This window comes from Pseudopodoces humilis, chromosome 24 (genome assembly GCF_049639895.1).
Source record: "Pseudopodoces humilis isolate 2021_Gansu_Grassland_sample_001 chromosome 24, ASM4963989v1, whole genome shotgun sequence".
Classification (NCBI taxonomy): Eukaryota; Metazoa; Chordata; class Aves; order Passeriformes; family Paridae; genus Pseudopodoces; species Pseudopodoces humilis.
Window position 1 is genome coordinate 7,367,569 of NC_142223.1, and position 18,211 is coordinate 7,385,779.

The 18,211-nt window shown below is 45.9% G+C and overlaps 1 protein-coding gene across 9 annotated transcripts in view; it reads right to left on the bottom strand.

Annotated features, from left to right (window-relative positions):
- Positions 1-18,211, bottom strand: part of CASZ1 (castor zinc finger 1) — a 198,344-nt gene that overhangs the window by 3,874 nt on the left and 176,259 nt on the right. For 8 of the 9 annotated variants that reach the window (XM_088066623.1, XM_088066622.1, XM_014259237.2 and 5 more), the window contains 10 exons: positions 17,013-17,154; positions 15,781-15,844; positions 12,905-13,065; positions 9,741-9,863; positions 8,875-9,210; positions 7,994-8,192; positions 7,279-7,450; positions 4,488-4,636; positions 2,424-2,658; positions 763-1,056 (listed from right to left, as the gene is read on the bottom strand). In XM_088066623.1, the coding sequence (XP_087922749.1) occupies positions 763-1,056; positions 2,424-2,658; positions 4,488-4,636; positions 7,279-7,450; positions 7,994-8,192; positions 8,875-9,210; positions 9,741-9,863; positions 12,905-13,065; positions 15,781-15,844; positions 17,013-17,154 (1,875 nt within the window). The remainder of the gene's footprint in view (positions 1-762; positions 1,057-2,423; positions 2,659-4,487; positions 4,637-7,278; positions 7,451-7,993; positions 8,193-8,874; positions 9,211-9,740; positions 9,864-12,904; positions 13,066-15,780; positions 15,845-17,012; positions 17,155-18,211) is intronic. The other variant, XM_014259238.2, reaches the window with a different exon arrangement.

The window sequence follows — 18,211 nt, forward strand, 5'->3', positions numbered from 1 at the left end:
GAAAGGAAGCCAAAAATGAGACACACCCTAAATGCCATTCCCAGATGGAATGAGAATACCCAGCCCGAGACATCTCTGATCTTAGTCACACACGGGAATCATGGCAGCTTCAAACTGAAATCTATCTGCATTTTCTGCAGCTGATTAGAGCAGATATAAATAACGAGTGTGAGAAACAGCTCAACCTGTCTGATGATGTCATCATGTGACTCTGCCTGTACTGCATTCCTCATCCTGGGAAGGCTGCTCTGAACTTTGTGGCTTCATATGAAGTTTGCGAGATCAATTGAAACACAGGACCTGGGTACCTCATCAGACATTCACCCACTGAGATGTGTGCAGCACACTAAGGCAGGCACTGGCTTGGGTGGCCTGGAAGATCTAACCAAAAAGTCCAAGTCCCATTAATGCCACATGAGCAAAAGTTTGCTCTGTGGCCACTCTGAGGTGACCAAGACACCAAGGCATTTTAGTTGTGGATTTTGACAGGTTTTTCTCATAGTTAGGAATCGGTGGCAATTGCTCTCAGTTATCCATCCAAATGTCTGTGAATGATTTGCTGTGGTTTGTTTCCCCTTTGCTGTGGTTACTGTGTCAGCAAGGAAAAGGAGCAGGCATGGATGGGCCCTTGGATAACATTTGATAAGGCACAGAGTGACCTTTGCTGCTCTACCGACCCAAAGGTGCAGAGAAAAAACGTGGGCAGGGTGAGTGGGGACGGAGCTGGGCACAGGACATGGAGAGAAAGCAAAGAAGTGTTACCTGCTGCATCCTGCACTAAGGGAACGTCACTTTTTACTGGAGTTGGAGTGGCAATGATGGGCGCAAACCCAGTGGTGCTGGCGGCAGGCATGACAATGCCTCTGCTGGCTCCCAGAGTGGCACTGAGCAAGGAGTACGAGAGACAAGATGGAGAGAAGAGATAGGGGAGGGTGGGAAGGGGAGACCTAAGCAGGGCTTGTGAGAAAGATGGAGGCAGAGATGGTGGTGGAGGTTGTGGTGCAGTGTGGGTTGCATCATCGGCAGCAGCAGTAGCAGTAGAAGGAACCAGGCAGCCTGGAGAATGTGGAGAGAAAAAAAAAAAAAAAAAAGACAAACAAAAAAAAGAAAAACAATAAAACAAAACAAAACCAAAAAAACCCAAAAAAACAACAAAACAAGAAACAAAAGAACTGAAATGAGAACCCAAGAGCAGAAGCAATATGATGAAAATGGAAAACACATTCACAAATGTATGAAAAAGAACTGCAACAGAGAAGAAACAGAAGGTGAGGAACTGACAGCACCAGGAAGAGGAGAGTTGTCTATGCAGGAGATAGGGTGGCTTTACGGTATGGTGGAAGAGACACGGGCTTCCAAGCAGGAATTCTGGATTAATTTGGTCATTCTGGTCCTTGTTCATCTCTAGGGCTGCTGCCTGCTTCAGGTAACAGCTGTAAGGGTGCTCCTGCACTTGGGGGGGATGGAGCTGCTCCCTGCATGGAGAGCAGTGGGGGGAATTCCCTAGCACTTGGGCCATTACTGACACAGAGGAGAGTGCCAGGAACCACTGCCCCACCAGAACCCTCTGGATGTGCCATAATGTCGTGGGGCCAGTGCCATGACCCAGCAGTGCTCCTTCAACATGACTGCGATGGCCTTTATCTGGGGTGGGAAAGAAAACCAGGAAAATATGTATGGAATTAAAGCAAACTGAGGCAGCCTATGCAGAATATCCCACTTAACCCTGGAAAGGACAGCTGAGAGATCCCTGGTCATCACTATATGATGGCAGAATTCCTACCAGGTATCTGGCTCCTGACAAGCTGACCCTGTAATGCAGGGCAGGGGGAGATGGCTCTGCATGATCCTGGCAAACAGGGCAGGAATTCACTTCCCAAAAGAGGGGATGAAGGGGGTCTGCTCTGTGCAACTGCACAAAGTGGAACAAGAGTTTTTGGGTGAGGAAGTGAGCTCAGTGAGCTGCTTTTAGATGTTGCTTTCTGCAGATGTGATAGGCTTTATCCCCTGTGTATGACATATCTGCTGTTGTACTTCACCACTACAGTAAAGTGCCTGACTTTACTGTACAAAGTAAATACAAAGAGATACCAGAGGAAATGCCAAGTAAAGAAGTAGCCCACAGCTCTTTTTTTTTTTTTTTAAATCAGCTATTAAAATAGACCCAACTCCAAGACCCAGGATAAAAATCTCTCTTCATGGGAGGAAAAAATTATGCTGCTAGTTCCTGGATGCTTGAGGTGTGTATTTTGATGGACCTCTTCTCTCAGGTGCTGGAAAGAGCTGGGTTAGTGTGAAGCACTACTGAAGTTGGCACAGTGTGTATTTTTAGATGCAACTGTCCCTTGGCCTCTTTTTATGAGCTTATCTCCCAGGAGAGCAGGCAACTCCTGATCCATTTCACACACACCCTTCTCCCTTACCTGCTGATGTACTTTCATTGCCCACTGGAGTGCTGGAGCAGCTGCGGTCCATATTGGAAGATTCAGAGGAGATGCCCCCAGGGCTACAGCCAGTGTAATCCATGTACTCTTCTGTTTCAGTGTCCATCATGCTTGGGGGTCCCTGAAAGGAAGCTGGGGTTCCTGATGAGGCTGGGCTGGGTGCCATGCTGCCAACCTGGGGGAGATTTTCATTTCTTGGAGTGTGCCCAATAACCTGCAGCAGGAAAACAAGACAGGGACTTTCACACCAAAAGGAAGATACCAGGACCAAAACCATCTGTCTGCATGTTTATCTCCCTCTGCCACAGCTCATGAGGGACAGCTGGCACGTGCCTGTGAGTGGCACCCATGGCACTGGGGCCAGGAGCATGAATCCTCCTGCACTAGGAGCTCAGAGCATTAAACCTGGCACATGCATCCTGGTATGTGAATTGTGCTGCACTCGGGAGCTGGGAGCGTTAATGTTGGCACCAGCATCCTGGTGTGTGGATTGTGCTGTGTTCACAAAGAGGAGGTGTAATGTTGGCATTGCCCCTCACTGTGGAGGTCCTGCTGCAGGCAGAGCTGGAGCTGTGCCGGAGCCGTGTCAGCGCTGAGCCCCTGCAGCGGGAACAGGGATTGACACCAGGGCCACACGTGCTGGGGGCCACGTGCAGCTGCAGTGGCCTGGACAGCTCCATGGGTAGGTCAAACACACCATGAACTGCCCACAGAGCACCAGGGCACGGGAGAGACTGGGGGTTTCATTTCAATTCAAAAGGCAGTGGGAGTCCAGCGATCTGGTCAGCTTTGCCACATGCTCTGAGCTGTGGTTTCACCCTCGGTGCTCCATGAGCTGAACACAGCAGTGGGTTAGGACAATTCTGTGTGCCCCCAGGACTGCTCAGGCCGCTGCTCCTATTTGTGCTAAGTGGCACAGGATTGCCAGTGAAACAAGATGGAGGTTAAACACAGCATTTTCTGCCCAGTGTGCACTAGAATTCTTGGGATTAGACTCAGCATATGCTGGAAGAGTAGTGAAGACAAATTTATTTGTTAAATCTTCCTGATTCTTGTACCTAAACTTTTTATTAGAGACCAAAAGCTGCCACAACAGCAACACCAGTTCCTTAGCATCTGTGAACTCATTAAATCCAACAGCACTACACTTGAACAGTTCACTTATTGACAGTAGTTAATAACTAACAGGGACCTCTCATTCCCATCTTGTGGAATTAAAGAGGGTTCTCATCTTGCTTCTACAGATGGTCTCCTCTTAAGATGATGGCCTCATCTTAAGAACCAGATGATGTTCTTAAGGTCAGATCAGCCACAGGCATTTAAATAAAGACAGCTTGTTTCATCTACCAAGTCAATGGCAGCTAAAACAAGTCTCACAACAAGTGAGAGGTGGCAGGGATGCTGTCCTTTGGAGCAGCAGCTCAGTGCTGCAGCTGAAACTCTTCCATTTCTTCAGGAAACAAACAGACCTAATCTCCCAGCTGCTGTCTGCGTTAGTAAAGCAGCAACTGCATCACTCTGCTACTTCCTGAGAGAGGACAAGGAATGCCCCAACTAAATCCACATCAATAAGGGAAGAGAAATGTCAAGATTGGTATTTCTCCCATCCTCGGGGAAAGGAGCAAATAATTCTTTATATGCAACAGGAAATACTTGCTTTAACCAGCACGTTCAATTCTTCCACATCCTAAGCACGTTAATTTTAATAAGCCAACTGTATTTATATTGAAAGAGCTGGGAGAGAGTGCAAGCTGTAAATGTGTTTTAGTGTTTTCCTTCTCAATTTTTTTCTACAAAATTTGCAAGGAAAAGCTGTTTGCACTAAGCAATGCTTTGCAATCTATGCTTCATCATCTTTACTCGTCTTGTGTAAGTTCAGCCAGGTAAAGCTACCTTGGGTGTACTCCCACTTCCCAGTAGCATCCCCCAGTGTAAACACACATCCCTTGGAGTCTGGGTACGAGTGTCCTGGTACTGCAGCAGCTCTGCAGCCAAAGGGGCCAACACTGCATGTGGATCTACAGCTTCAACACAAGACGTTACCTGAGTAGGAACACGATCAAAGTTCTTCCCCAGCATCCTTCTCATGTGCTTCCTGGCATGGGATGTCATTTGGTGCTTGAGCAGGAAGGAGAACTGGCAGCCCTCTCGGATGCAGTGGAAGTGGCTGTTCACCTGATTGTATTTGCAACCTGCAGACACAAAAACCATTTAATGTTGCACATGAAGGTACTGAGAGGGAGCAGGACCAGAGGGAAGATGATTGGAGAAGACAAGGCTGCTGTCCATGTGGATTTCTGATGGACTGAACATTAACAGCGGTCATGGCTTATTCAGAAACAGTCCTGAATGAAAAAAACCCAAACCCACAATCTACAGCCTGCTGAGCAGCTGCAAGAGAGGATTACAGTGTACAGAGATCTAAGACATGAGCCTGAGCCTAGTCCATCCCTCTTTGTGCCATTATAAAGGAAGGAACATTGCCATTACATCTAGTAGTGCCAATGCTCTTCAGTCTTAGCTAGTGCCTTTTTTTTTTTATGAGAACAAAACCAGACATTTAGCTGTATCACAGAAGCTACAATCAAAATACACGCTCATAATTAGATTAGGAATGAAAAGTTCTTTTTTCTTTTTTTCCCCCCTTCTAACTGTGCTCTTAGAAAAGCAGTCTCATAGCAGCTGTAGCTCTGGACAGTGTGTGTGCTCTGGTCAGACAGGAATGAGACAGGAAGTGTTTAGTGCCACTCCAACACTGTTGTGTAACAGTAAGGTTGAGTTGCTGAACAACAAGCAATTCATATGGCTTCTGGCATACAGCACTTCACAAATTCTGCTCCTTGTGGCCACAGCTGCATGTGCCAGGCATGCACGTACCCCAAACACACATACAGCTGATAAACAATGGCCTGTCATAGTTCAAACACAGCTACATCAGTGATCAGGATCTGCTGTTTCCCATCCTCCCTTGGCCATACCCTCAGATACACAGAGGCAGAGACCTACAGACTCTCACTCCAGCCTACAGGCTCGCTTTTCCTTATCTATCAACATCCATCCACCTTTACTTATATATATCTATGCTTCACCTCTCTCTCCACAACCGTACAGACTTATGTAATTATAGACACAGAAACATCCATTGGAAAAAATCTATCAGGTGTGTTTGTTCAGAAACATTCACAGCCCTTAAAACAGGCCCGTGCTTTCTGCACCTGCTATCTGTAAATACACAACATAAACCCCAGGGATGTACACAGATGCAGAAGTGAATCCATATGTTGGTAAAACCATACACACCTACACCATCCCACCATGCTGCCTCTATGTAATGCAGGCAAATGCAAGGTGCTGGCTAAATGTGTGTCTGCTGCAAAGCAGGGCCAGCCCACAGGCAAATGTTCATCCTGCTGGATGCACGTATCCCATCCCTCCCAAACCAAACACTGCTGACACATGCAAAGGCTGCAGCTGCCTCGCTGCCAAGCAGCTCCTGACTCACCCAGCTCATGTGGAGCTGACAGCCTGTGTTTGATGTGCAGGCCAAGAGTGTGTTTGTTTAGGTCCCACTTTCCCCACCCTGCCCACCCTCCCCATCCCAGTGCTCTGGGACTGGGAACAAACAGTGCTGCAGGACTGGAACACTCGCACAAAGGGCAGGTGAGGGCTCGCCTGTTGCCAGGGCATCCCTGTGGGCTGGTGTCAAGTATCACTGTCCTGCTTTGTCTAGTCCCTGCTATCACCTAAAACACCAAAAGGTGAGTAAACAACAGCAACTGTGTGTAAACAGGAGCTAGGTAGGTACAGGCTGTGGTGTGTTGACACTCACTACCCTGGTTACCACAAACAAACCTCCATCCGGGTACAAATCCTTGATCTATTCAAAGCTGAAAAGTTTTGCTCTGGCTACTGTGGCTGTTTTCCTGCAGTGGGAAGGAACAGCACCCAGAGGTGTTATTCTGAACCTCATTTGCTTCCAGCCTTTGTTCCAACCAGCAGTGATAGGGAAGATGGGGTCTGTGACATTGCCAAACCACAATGAGAAGGTTTAAGTGAATCCCAGGCAGTTCAGGATAGAGTTGTCTCTAGGAAGTTCCCATTCAGAATCCTGGATTTCAGCTCCAGGTACCTCTGCAGCAACCCATTCTATTTTCTGTTGTGCATTTGTTTTACCAGCTTTACACTGGAGGCACTTGGTTTTAATAACTTCTGAAGTGCTGCTGATAGTTCTGGCAAGTGGGCCAGCCCCAGTCTGAGCCTGTGCCACATTCAGGTGTTTCCTCAGGCCCTGCTCTGAGGGGGGCTGCCATCAGAACTCTGTAGTCCCTGCTGCTCACAGGGGCTATGGAGAATGGGTTTGGAGAGAAGAGAGTAGCTTATTACATGTTCTTGTCCATCTCTCTCTGGTTATTTGCCATTTGACTTTCAATATGCTGCACTAGCACTGGTTAAGAAAAAAAAATCCTCCTAAGAGCTCCCTTAAATTTCACCCAACACAAGCAGTAGGTCCAAAAGACTGCAAAGTATAAAAACAAACACCAAATAAAAAAAGGTTTTTACAAGTAGACAAAAATAAGAAAAAAAAGGAAGCTGCATATCCAGACAAATTCATATATACAATTCTCTGTAGTACAGTTTCTATTCATTTACCTTGGATCTATTTGTGAAAACATGCTTCAACCAGACAGACCGGGAACTGTTTTATGTTTTGTTGCCTTTCTTGTTTAGTGATTTAATGTCCAAATACCTCTTAAGCATAACTTGCAGGTTCTAACTTATGGCATTCTTGGCCTGGACATGGGACACAGCACACGAGAAATGGGACAAAACTCACCTAGTCTGCCACATTCTTCCCGCTTGGTAAAATATTTGAAGCCGTTGGCTGCCCTCCTCTCTGCCTTCTCATGCTTTTTCACGTGCCAGGGCAGCTTGGTGGTGATGTTAGTCACGAAGTAGCAGCCAGGACGCAGACAGTGGTAATGCCCTCGCATCCGGAATTCACAGTGCTAGAGGGGAGCACACACGTGCTGCTTTAGGCAGGTCTAAAACAAATGCATCCTCAAGTGCCTGCTACTGATGGTGTCCCTTCTGAGGTGTCAGAGGGGCCAGCACTGATACTCCAGATCCCATTTTATCTTCCACAACCTGCCATGCACCCTGTTCCCTCTCGAGTCCTTTTTTCTCGCTATTGTGTACTCTGTAATACACTATTCTACACTGAAATATCCTAAACCTTACTCATGGCTTTCCCTGGATTCTTCACAGATTCATCACAGATTTTTATTCTATTTCATCTTATGTCTCTCAGATGATCTCAGATCATTCCCTTGTCCAATTCACCCGAGTGAAAGAAACACAAAAGTATCATGATTTCCTGTTTGATAGAAACCAAATGTTTTTCCAGACCACGTAATTATGACTTCCATGATTCTGTAGTAAGGCCAAGAAAGCCACACACAGCCTCACTTCCTGCTGGGGAGTCAGTCTACCTGATCCTTCATCTCCTTCTCCCCAGTCCTGCCAGAACACTACTCTGGAATGGCTCTTACCTGGTTCGGACAGAGACACTGCAGGGAGTAGTAAGCAAACTGGTCTCGCACATTCACCAGATTATTGTTGGGGTTGATGTGGTCGAGGCAGTGGGATTCTGCTTTGCCAGAGGTTTTGCACACATACTTGCAGTTCCCAAAGAGACAGTGGAAGTGGAATTTGTTGGCATACTTGCAGTCTGTTGCCAAGCAGGGATCACTGGAATACATCCAAAACCCAATCATCACCTTCACTCATTTCACACATTCGTTTCTTTGCCAAGATTTAATTCAAGGGGAGCCCAGCTGAAGCCTCTGTTCCAAACATGGCCCACAGATTTCCCATAGCCACCTTCCTCTTCAGGGAAATTGAAGCTGGCAACATTACTGCAATTCCACCCAGCTACTGCACTTTCTTGATTAGGATTATCAGAACACAGCAATGCACGGTGGGTTCTGTAGTCTTTGAGGGCCACTTTTCCAATTTAAAGTTCAAAGGAAACACAACTCTTGGGCATGGCCACTGCAGGATGCCAGGGCTTCCCCTGCCCTGACAGAACCAACACTGCCAGTCTCATCCGCTAAATGGGTTTGGTACCTTCCCCCCGGCCCCAAATCAGTCCAGGGATTTCTGGCCCAACAACCCTTCACTGTCAAACATACAATGAAGATACCTGTATTTCTGCACAGCTCTCACAAGGGATGAAACAGAAATCAGTGACAGATCACCAAGTTTATTTATATTCTAAACTCATGCCTAAAAGTGCTCTCAGATGCACTCAAAAATCTCAAAGTATTTCCTAGACTTTACAGAAGTGTGGTAGTGCAGCTCTGAGGAGAGATACAGAGGGGACTGCAAGGCTGGGGAGGATAGAAGGAGGCAAACAGCAGCTGAAACTTACTTCTCCTGGAACTGGAGAAATCCAGGTTTGACCTGAGGCTTGGCGTTCTCCAGGGAAGTCGTTGCCAAGGGAGAAGCTGCCAGGTTAGGCACTGATGCTGGGATCTGAGGCATCTGGGGTATGGTCGAAGCCAGCTGCTTCCAAGCAAGTAGTGTGGGAGCAGAGGGCATAGCAGCTGGATTTGGAGTGGGCACGTCCAGGGCGGGAGCACTGGCCATGGTGGCAGAAGCAGCAGATGGTGATGAAGGGGCCAGTGAAGCCTTGTTCTCAGTAGCAGTTGAGAAAGGAGACTCGGAGTTGCTTTTTACAGTTCCACCTTCAGTCCGGAAGTGAAAACTGCAAAACGTGATACTAATTCAGACATAAGTTCTTGACCATTTCACGTAATTTGATTAAACATCAACAAGAATGTGGCAGGAGCCTGTAAATAAATTGGTGTGGATAAATCCTAAAAAGGGCTCTGGAGACTTTGAGGTAAGATTTAGGGCCCTCCTAAACCATCTATGAAGAGAAGGGAAATCATTAAGATGGGTGGAGACAGGTGCCAAGCCATGTTAAACTTAGAGCAACCCCAGAATCACTGCAGTTACTGAGATCAGCCGTGGGGCAGCTTCCCAGGGCTGCTGGGAGAAGCCAGTCACCTGCAGTGAACCACAGGGAACCATCCAACAGGAGAGACCGATTGTGCTAGCAGATCTGTCTTGAAATTTGTAACATCTCCTTCCCTACAACCCCTTCAGACTCAGGCACGTGAATGGCCACTGAAGGCCTCACTCATTCTTTACTTGGGCATTCCACTGCCTTTAGAAGGAACCTGGGGTAGTGTGCACTGCAGAGCTTTCTCTGCCTCCTGCTCTCCTACTTACTTGGCGTGCTTGATGGCTCCATCCAGGGTGCTGAAGAGGGCTCCACATTCCTCCACCACACAGTGGAAATGCACCTTATGGAGGAAGTCACACTGGGCATCGCAGAAGTCCTTGGTGCCAAACCTGGCCAAAATAGACAAGCAGACATCTTAGGGAAGGCCCCAGGAGAGAAGCAGAGTTGGAACAGACATTTTTTTCTGTGTTTTTCAACTCTCTTAGCATTCCCACAAACAACAGTCATTCCAGAGAACCTAGATCCAGAATCTACCCACCCCTTGCCCTGGATAGGAGGGTACCTCCCAGATGGGAGAGATGAAGCATCATCTAAGCAGCAATTACAGCCTGGACTGCAGAAATACTGCACAGCACCATCCCTGATGGATGTACAGAAGAACAACCCTGCCATGCAAACCCCAGAGCAAAACACACCACATTATCCAAGATATGGCTTGTGTTGGAGGAAATGGCCAAGAGGGCAAAACCAGTGCAGCGTGGTGTCACTGCTCACCCACTGCTGAGATTCTCTGGACTTAATAAGTGCAGCACAAATAAATGTGATTTCAGGAAACTCCAGAATCACAGGGAATCAAGAAAACAAGTAGGAAACACTGGCAGGAAGGATTTGAAACTTAACAAGGGAATCTTGCATAATTAAGGTACAACAAACTACAGTTGCTCTGATGAGCAGGAAAGCAAGAAACAAACAGCAGTCTATATGGTCCCAGGAGGGACCTCTCACCAACAGGAGGGTAAAGGAAAGAGAAAAAACTTGTACTGGAGAAAGAAGGTCTGTGGATGTAGAACATGTGCTGTCAGTTACAGCTTGCAGGGAGAAGAGGAAGGAAAGTAACTGTGGGGTAAGAGAGAAGAAACCATGTTATTGCAAACTAAAGGGGCTGTTTTATCAGAGACAAGAAGTGTTGAACCTAGAAAGAAGGCCTCCCACAAAAAGGGAGGTGATGAATCAAAAATGGCTGCATTATAAAATTTGCTGTGGATGAAAAAAACTAAAAGACAGAGCAGAGAATCTGGGATGTAGTGAAGACCTTCTAGAAGAGCAGATAAAGGGATTCATTCAAAAAATATAAAAATGCACAAATCAGTCAGTCTGGATGATGTATGTCCTGAATTGCAATGGAAATTAACTCCCAAACTGATTACATTACCATTTGCTGGTTTTTAAGCCATAGAGAAGTGGGAGGTACTACATAAGTGGAAAAAAAAAAAAAAGGAAATTAAACAGTCAAGGTACTGGTTCTTTGAGGGGGAAAAAAAAAGACAAGTCATCTTTGGCAATTATCATACCTCTGGCCTTAACTTCTCCTTCCAGTAAAGTAATGGAACAAATATTAAGAGGGAGGAGAAAATCATTAAACATCTAGAGGATAAAGGAACCATGAGCAATAAACAGCATCAGGATTACAAAGAATAAATCTTGCCAGACAATTTTAATTGCTTTTTTTGATAGAATTACGAAATTAGTGGATGAAGGGATGCAATATATTTGGATTTTAGTAAAGCATTTGATTCAGTTTTGCATATGCTTAGAATTAATTCCAGTTGGCCTGGATGTAATGCCACCTCATGGCTTGAAACTGGCTGAGGGACCATAAACAAAGGCTGATGACAAACAGCACCACACTGAGCTGGGAGGAGGAGGCATCGTGACTGCTGAGAGGAGAACTTGGGTTAGTCTGTTTGACATCTTAATTAGTAATCTAGGAGTAAACAGCATATTTAGGAATTTCACAAAGATACTAAACTGGGAGGAGGTGGCAATACCAGTGCCAAGAGGTGAAAAAGAGCACAGAGAGGTTTGGCAAGACAAGGGAGAATGTTCAGAACAGGAGAATCATGTTTAGAAACACACAACAAAATACACCTGGGTGTGGGGGGTGTTTTATACATTGGGAATCACTAAACATTAAAAGCAATTCTGTGTCACAGAGGATGATAAAGATGGTACTATACATTACTCTGTGCAGATACAAACAAATTGTGAGCTGCCTTTTGGGGGCAGAAAGTTTGTTCTGTCAGGAGGGGGGAAATTCTGCATCATCTAGGGAACAGCAGGAAAGCAACAGGACCCACAGGCAGGAGGGACTAATCCAGAGTCAGATTAAAGGAAGTAAGTAAACCTGGCTAAGTGGAATGCTGGAAGTTTGTGACTATCTGAAGGGGCTGAACTCCAGCTGCAGAGAGGGATGATCTGCTGTGGTTCAAGGGGATATAAACAGAGCTGCAGCAAAAGTACAAAAAGTGGAATTCAGGCAGCATACCATGGAAAAGGCTGTGACATTTGTGGTAGAATAATGCTCCCAGAGACAAGAAAATAGCCACACTGCCTGGCAGAATTAACAACCAGACCAGGCCAAATTCAAATGGACTGCAGGGAAGGATCTCACACCAGCCAGGGGCTCAATGGACTGGAAGATTTTCTAGTCTTCTCCATTAAAGCCTGTGATTTACAAAGTGTGCATTGGCACAGTGTTTTTTTTTTTTTTGGTAGGTGACTCTCTGTGTCAGAGCACAAACCTATGTGTCTGCCTGGGTGCATCTGTGGGCACTCAAAGCACGTGTCTGTCTGAGCACCTATGTGCACGTCCCTGTACGTGGGTGAGCTTTGTATCTGCTCCATCTGCTTTTTGAGCCTCCTTTCCTACAACAAAAGCAGCAGCAATCATTCCAGCTTCCATATCCTTTTCCTCATTCCCGTGCCTCTACATCCCCAGAAGCTGTTTTGTTTCAGCTGAAATGCCACAGGAAGCGTGTCAAGGCTCCAGTGAAACTGGCCACGGTCTCACAGGACCAGCACTAAGAGCACAGCTGCACTCAGTCCCCTGGGCTCACACAACAGGCTCATAAGGAGGAGCCTGAGGTGAAGTCCAGGATAACAGAACTGCATGAAGATCTGTGCTTGTATTTGGTTCTCAAGATTCCTTTGCAAAATAATTATATGTGGGCAGGTTATTTTTTACCAGACATTAACACCTGGTGCAGGTAGGTGTGAGCAAGGGCTAAATGTGTTCAGGTGATCAGTGTCTGACAGAATTAGGCTTTTACATTCAAGAGAACTCTGTGCTCAGGGTGAGCCAGTGAGTCAGACACTTTGCAAAGGAAGCACTTTTCCCTCTCCTCCATTCCCAGTTCCATGCTCTCCTTACCGGCGCAGGTACATCTTCCATGGCTCAGAGAGCTTCTCCTGGACAAGTGCCTTCACTGCCTTGCCCAGGTACTGGGATGGCTCCCCAGCCCCGGCCTGGCTGCCTTCACCTTCTGTCTTAATGTTCAGCAGGTTGCCAAGGCTGGCACTGGTCTTGGACATCTGGAACAAGAAGACAGACACTGCATCAAGCCCAGCACACGGGCACAGACACGGCCACCCTCAGGACTGTCCCACAGAGAGCAGTGTCCGCAAAGATTCAAGGACAGAGAGTCTGTGCAGGCTACTCCAACTGCATCAGCCAAAGTTAGTAACACCTGACTCTTCTGCATCTTCCACCCAACCATCATAGAGCACTCAGATGCCCAGTGAATATTTATTCATGGATCTTGTTAAAGTAATGAAGCATCATGTCTCCTTTATCCATGAGGAAACTGAGGTGAAGAGAGACATCTCCTATTTGACCATGGAAAAGGTGCGTGGCCTTCAACAGTAACAGCCCTGTGCAGCTCCTACAAACTGCTGGTGGTAGAACTGGTAAACTCTAGTTTATTCAGTCATCCCAGGGATGTCTCCTTTAAAGAGACTATCAGGTATGTGTGAGGGTACAAGGACAAAAATTTCATTCAACTGGGGAAAAATTCTGTCTCAAGTTCCTGGAAAATTCTTAATAACTTCAGTAATAAAATCATGTCACTTTTCTGTGCTAAATGGATACATCCTCTACAAAGCAGGACTTGGACTCAATCTGCATTGCATGAAAGGCTTCAAACAGAATCTAGGTTTAGAGGTCCATGAGGTGTATGATGTACAGGATAGAAAAATGAAGTTACTCAAGCCTGCCTAGAGGGAAAATTTTCTTTTAGAATAAATCCACAGTTTCCCAGACTCTTTTTTTTCTCTGTTGTGCTCTCAATTACCTCTAGTAACAACAGCAAACTTCACAGCATGAGTAAAATGCAGGATTGGGCCCGATACTTGCACTGGAAACTCCACCCACTTGAGGGTCTAGAAGCCCTTTATAAATATCAGTTAATTAAGCCTGACAGCCCCCTAAATAAATGGCAATAGGCTACAGGAATCCTGGTTATTTGAGGCTCTCTTAATGCCCCCTGAAGGTAAAGCCCCTGCTGCTGTGTGGAGACTGCAACCCTTTATGGCTGGAGTCAGAAATTCAGGTCGTGTGTTTCCACTGGTAATTCCATTTCTGTAAAGGGTTCTTTTCCATAGAAAAACAATGAAGGATTCCCCCACGGACAGAAATTTTGTGCAGCAAGAGGAAGAAGCAAGTGTGATGTCCTCCTGAGCAGACTGAGCTTGACTTTGCAATCTTTAGTCTTGGAATTGGTTCCATCAATCACACACACCGTGGGCTCTACTCCTTGCTGGTTTATCTCCTTGGTTAATCTCACTCCTCTAACCTGACTCCTAGTTTGCACCTGTGCTACATTTGCTTTGCACAACTTAAAGAACCTTCTGTCAGGCTGCACACAAAGAAATGCTTTTTTCTAAACATATACTTAAATCACATATTATCCTGGAGATTTTCAAGTGAAGTCTCCATTGAAAGAGAATTTCCCTGATCTGGGACCTTCAGAATGACTCATGACCCCAGAGAGCCGAGTAACTAAATTAATTTGCTCACTAAAGAAAGACCTGCATATTTGGAAACACTAAAGGGACAGTACAAAGGAACAAATAAGAAATTAAGTTTATAAGGGAAAATCAAAATCCCAGTGTAACAGAGAGCCAATGGAGGAGCAAAGTGACATAAGGATAAATGCAGAAATTAAACAACATGGAGAAAAACAGTGATAAGACAGAAAGGAGGTGGGAGATTACCAGGCAAAGTCACTTTGCCCTCTCTTGAGGGTTATATGGCCTTGATGCATGTAACACCCAGAACCAAGGGGATGGCAATAGTTATGCTTATAAAACCTATCACATAGCAGAATATTAAAGCATGGCTCAAAGGGTGCCCTGATCTCTACTGCAGTTGTATACAGCCACAAAATTAATCTTGGTACAGGAGAATTTATCATGTGAAGAGAAATATATGTTTGAGATGATGTGTAACTTAACAAAAAAGCAAGGAAAAGTAACTGTGCATTATCTAAAATAAATATCCTAGAACACAGTAAAGGGGACTTTGTTAGACACCATGACTCACACCAGGAAGAAATAAATTGATGATTTTGGTTCAAAAGTTCTGGTTTTTTCTTCTCTTTCATAAAAATAGATTTTTCTCTCCCTCCCCAAATGAAGGAAAATGTTTTTATGTAAGTGAAGAAAATGAGTAACTATAAAAGGAAAGTGAGAGAGAAGTTGCCAGGTTCTGAAAACAAAAACAAAACAAATAACAACCCCCCAAACAAACAAACAAACAAAACAATCCAACCCAACCCAGACCAAAAAAACTCCACCAAAAAACAAGAAGAAAAGAAAAGAAAAAGAAAAGAAAAAGAAAAAGAAAAAGAAAAAGAAAAAGAAAAAGAAAAAGAAAAAGAAAAAGAAAAAGAAAAAGAAAAAGAAAAAGAAAAAGAAAAAGAAAAAGAAAAGAAAAGAAAAGAAAAGAAAAGAAAAGAAAAGAAAAGAAAAACCTTTTGGAGCCCTCCTCTGTCTAGAAAGGATGGGGAAAAAAAAAGGTGTCAGAGACGGCAATATATTTCTTCAGCCAGTTCATTAAATTAATTCGTAAGCAGTGGCTCTGAAATTATACCCGATGAAAAATGGTCTCAAAATTTAAATGGTACAAACTCATCTTATTAGAGGCAAAACATTAAAAAACAAACACATCTCTTCCCCCCCTTCCCCGCTATCGCAGCTTTAATTTCTCTTGGTGGGGGGAATGAAAGGCGTTTGATGGATGGCTCTTACCTTATTCATAAGCGAGGATAAAAGAGATGAATTTGCCGAGACTGTGTGGCCATTTGATTCATTACTGAAACACACAAACCAACAGGGTTTAGTTAAGATGTGCACAGGGACTGTGAGCGCTGAGATTAATCCTTCTCCCTTCAAGCTGCCTCACTCCTCACCTACTACATCCAGAGGAAAAGAATGATGCCAACCCTCCCTTGGGCGGGCCAAACTCGCTTACTTGTGATAGCCAAGAGGGACAGAGAGAGGGTCCCAGGTCTGCAGAATTTAGTTCTTTCAACTACTAAATAGCCCAGATCTCTTCCCCCGGTGTCCACTCCATCACACTTCATTTGTTAACTCATTACTTCCCCCAGGTTCTACCCTTTCATCCCTTTAGAACTTTCAGAAATATCACAAAAATACCACAAAAGCAGAGGGCATGTTGATGAAGGCTCATACTGCCAGGCACAGTGTCCCCTGGGCAGTAAGGCAGGCAAGGCACAATCCTGCACTGAAAGGCAGCCTCAGGATCTCTGCAGTTGGCTCCAAGTGCTGGACTCCCAAAGCGAGGCTTGTTTAAATAAGGTATGGACAGGAATGGATACAAAGGTCAAAGTGGAGCTCACTTATCCCCAGGATCAGTTCCTCTGCACTTTTTCCACACAGCACAATCCCCAAACACTCCTGTTCTCAGCAGAGATGCTAAGCAAGTGGGACACATGCCTTGAGATAGGTGCATTCACATCTGCACAACCATCACTGTAACCGTAGGCCAGCCCATGGCAGCCCCAGAGTGGAGTTAGTCTGACACCCAGCTGTTTTGGGTGTCCAGATTCTCTGCAACGTGCTTCCCTTAGCCCTGATTCAACAGACTGCAGCGGTACAAATGCTGCTGCTAAGAGTGTTTCGAGGTGTAGCACTGGGGCAATTTGGATCAGCAACTGGTGACAAGAGGACTAAGTGAAAACAGCTTTGCCAGTGGCTCGATTTTCAGAAGGGAGCACAAGAAGTGAAGCTCTTGTCGAAGAGTCAGTAGGTGCCTGTGAGTCCAAAAATACATCTGGAGAACTTAGACCTAATGGGGAGCAGAGTGAGCCTGCCTGTCTCCAGTTTTGGGGTGTCCAACACAACCACTCTGAAGCCACCTTTCAGCAGCATACTGTGCCCTCTTGAACTACAGGTATGGAAACTTCCCAAAGCCCGATGCTGGGAAGTGTTGAGCGTGCCTGCCTGCCCACTTCCCTCACCTGTGGTCCTTGACACTCAGGTCCAAGCTGTGCTCCTGCAAGGGGTCCTGACTGGTGGCAGATGACGGTCCCATGGCCTCCGCAGGTTCCTGCTTCACCTGGACTGGATTGAACCGTCCGGGAGGTGCTGGTTGTCCATTCCCTGCTCAAGAAATACACTGAAATTTAGTGCAAAAAATAAACTAAAAGCATAGGTCTAAAATGAGGCTACAACGGCAAATAAGTAAGTTAAATCACTGGCATCAGTGCCTAAGTGGAAAAAGCAAAGAAAAAGTGTGTGGGGGGAGGGAAGTACTGGGATTGCTGGTCAGCATTTATTGCCAAGTTGACATGATGGGTTCTGACGTCCACTCCAGCGTCGAAATTCTTCAAGTGATAATTATTGCAAAATTATGTCAAAGTTGTCCAGGCTATGGGCCCTTTAAAAGAGAAGGGCGGAAGGAGCGTGGGGGAGACCTGATTCTCTGCACAAACTGTCATAACTAATTTGCGGGGCTGCCTCTTAAGCGTTTATTAAAGACTCTGTTAATGCTGAGGCAATGTGGCAGCTTTCGACTGCTAGTCAAGCCCCCTTGCTCGTCCCCACTGTCAGCGTTGCCGTAGCGACAGCGCTGGCCCGGCACTGCGCATCTCCCCGCCGGGACTATCGAGGGTGACAGCACCGGGACTGCTTCGAACCGAGCGACCTCCTGCCACCGCCCCCTCCGTGTCCCCGCAGAACCGGGAACGCTGCTCTGCAGGCAGGCTCAGTGCCGAGCCCGGGAAAGAAGGATTCCAATTAAAAGAAGAGAGGAAAAGGAGGGGGGGCGGGAAGAGCAGGGAGGAAGGAGAACAAATTGAAGGAAAAAAAATTTAGGAAAAACAGCAAAGAAAAAAGGAGGGGAAAAAAGTTGCTGACAGAAACATGTCTGCAGAGCTTTTTTCCACAATCCCCAAGTGACTAAAATATTAATTTACCCTCCGGCAGTACAGCTGACGGTGAGCTGGTTCTCAGACAGCAAGTGGCATTTTATTAAAAAATAAAGGAAAATAGTTCCCTCAATGACCTTTCTCTGCTTTAGGAAACAATTTTTCAAAGAATAATTTTAAAAGTATGTAAAGTATCCCCTCCCTCTTCAATCAGATCGCTTCCTTCTACTCCCCCGTTGCCGCTGGGAAGCCGCGGCCATCAGCCAGCGCCCAGGCCCCGCAGCTCCGGC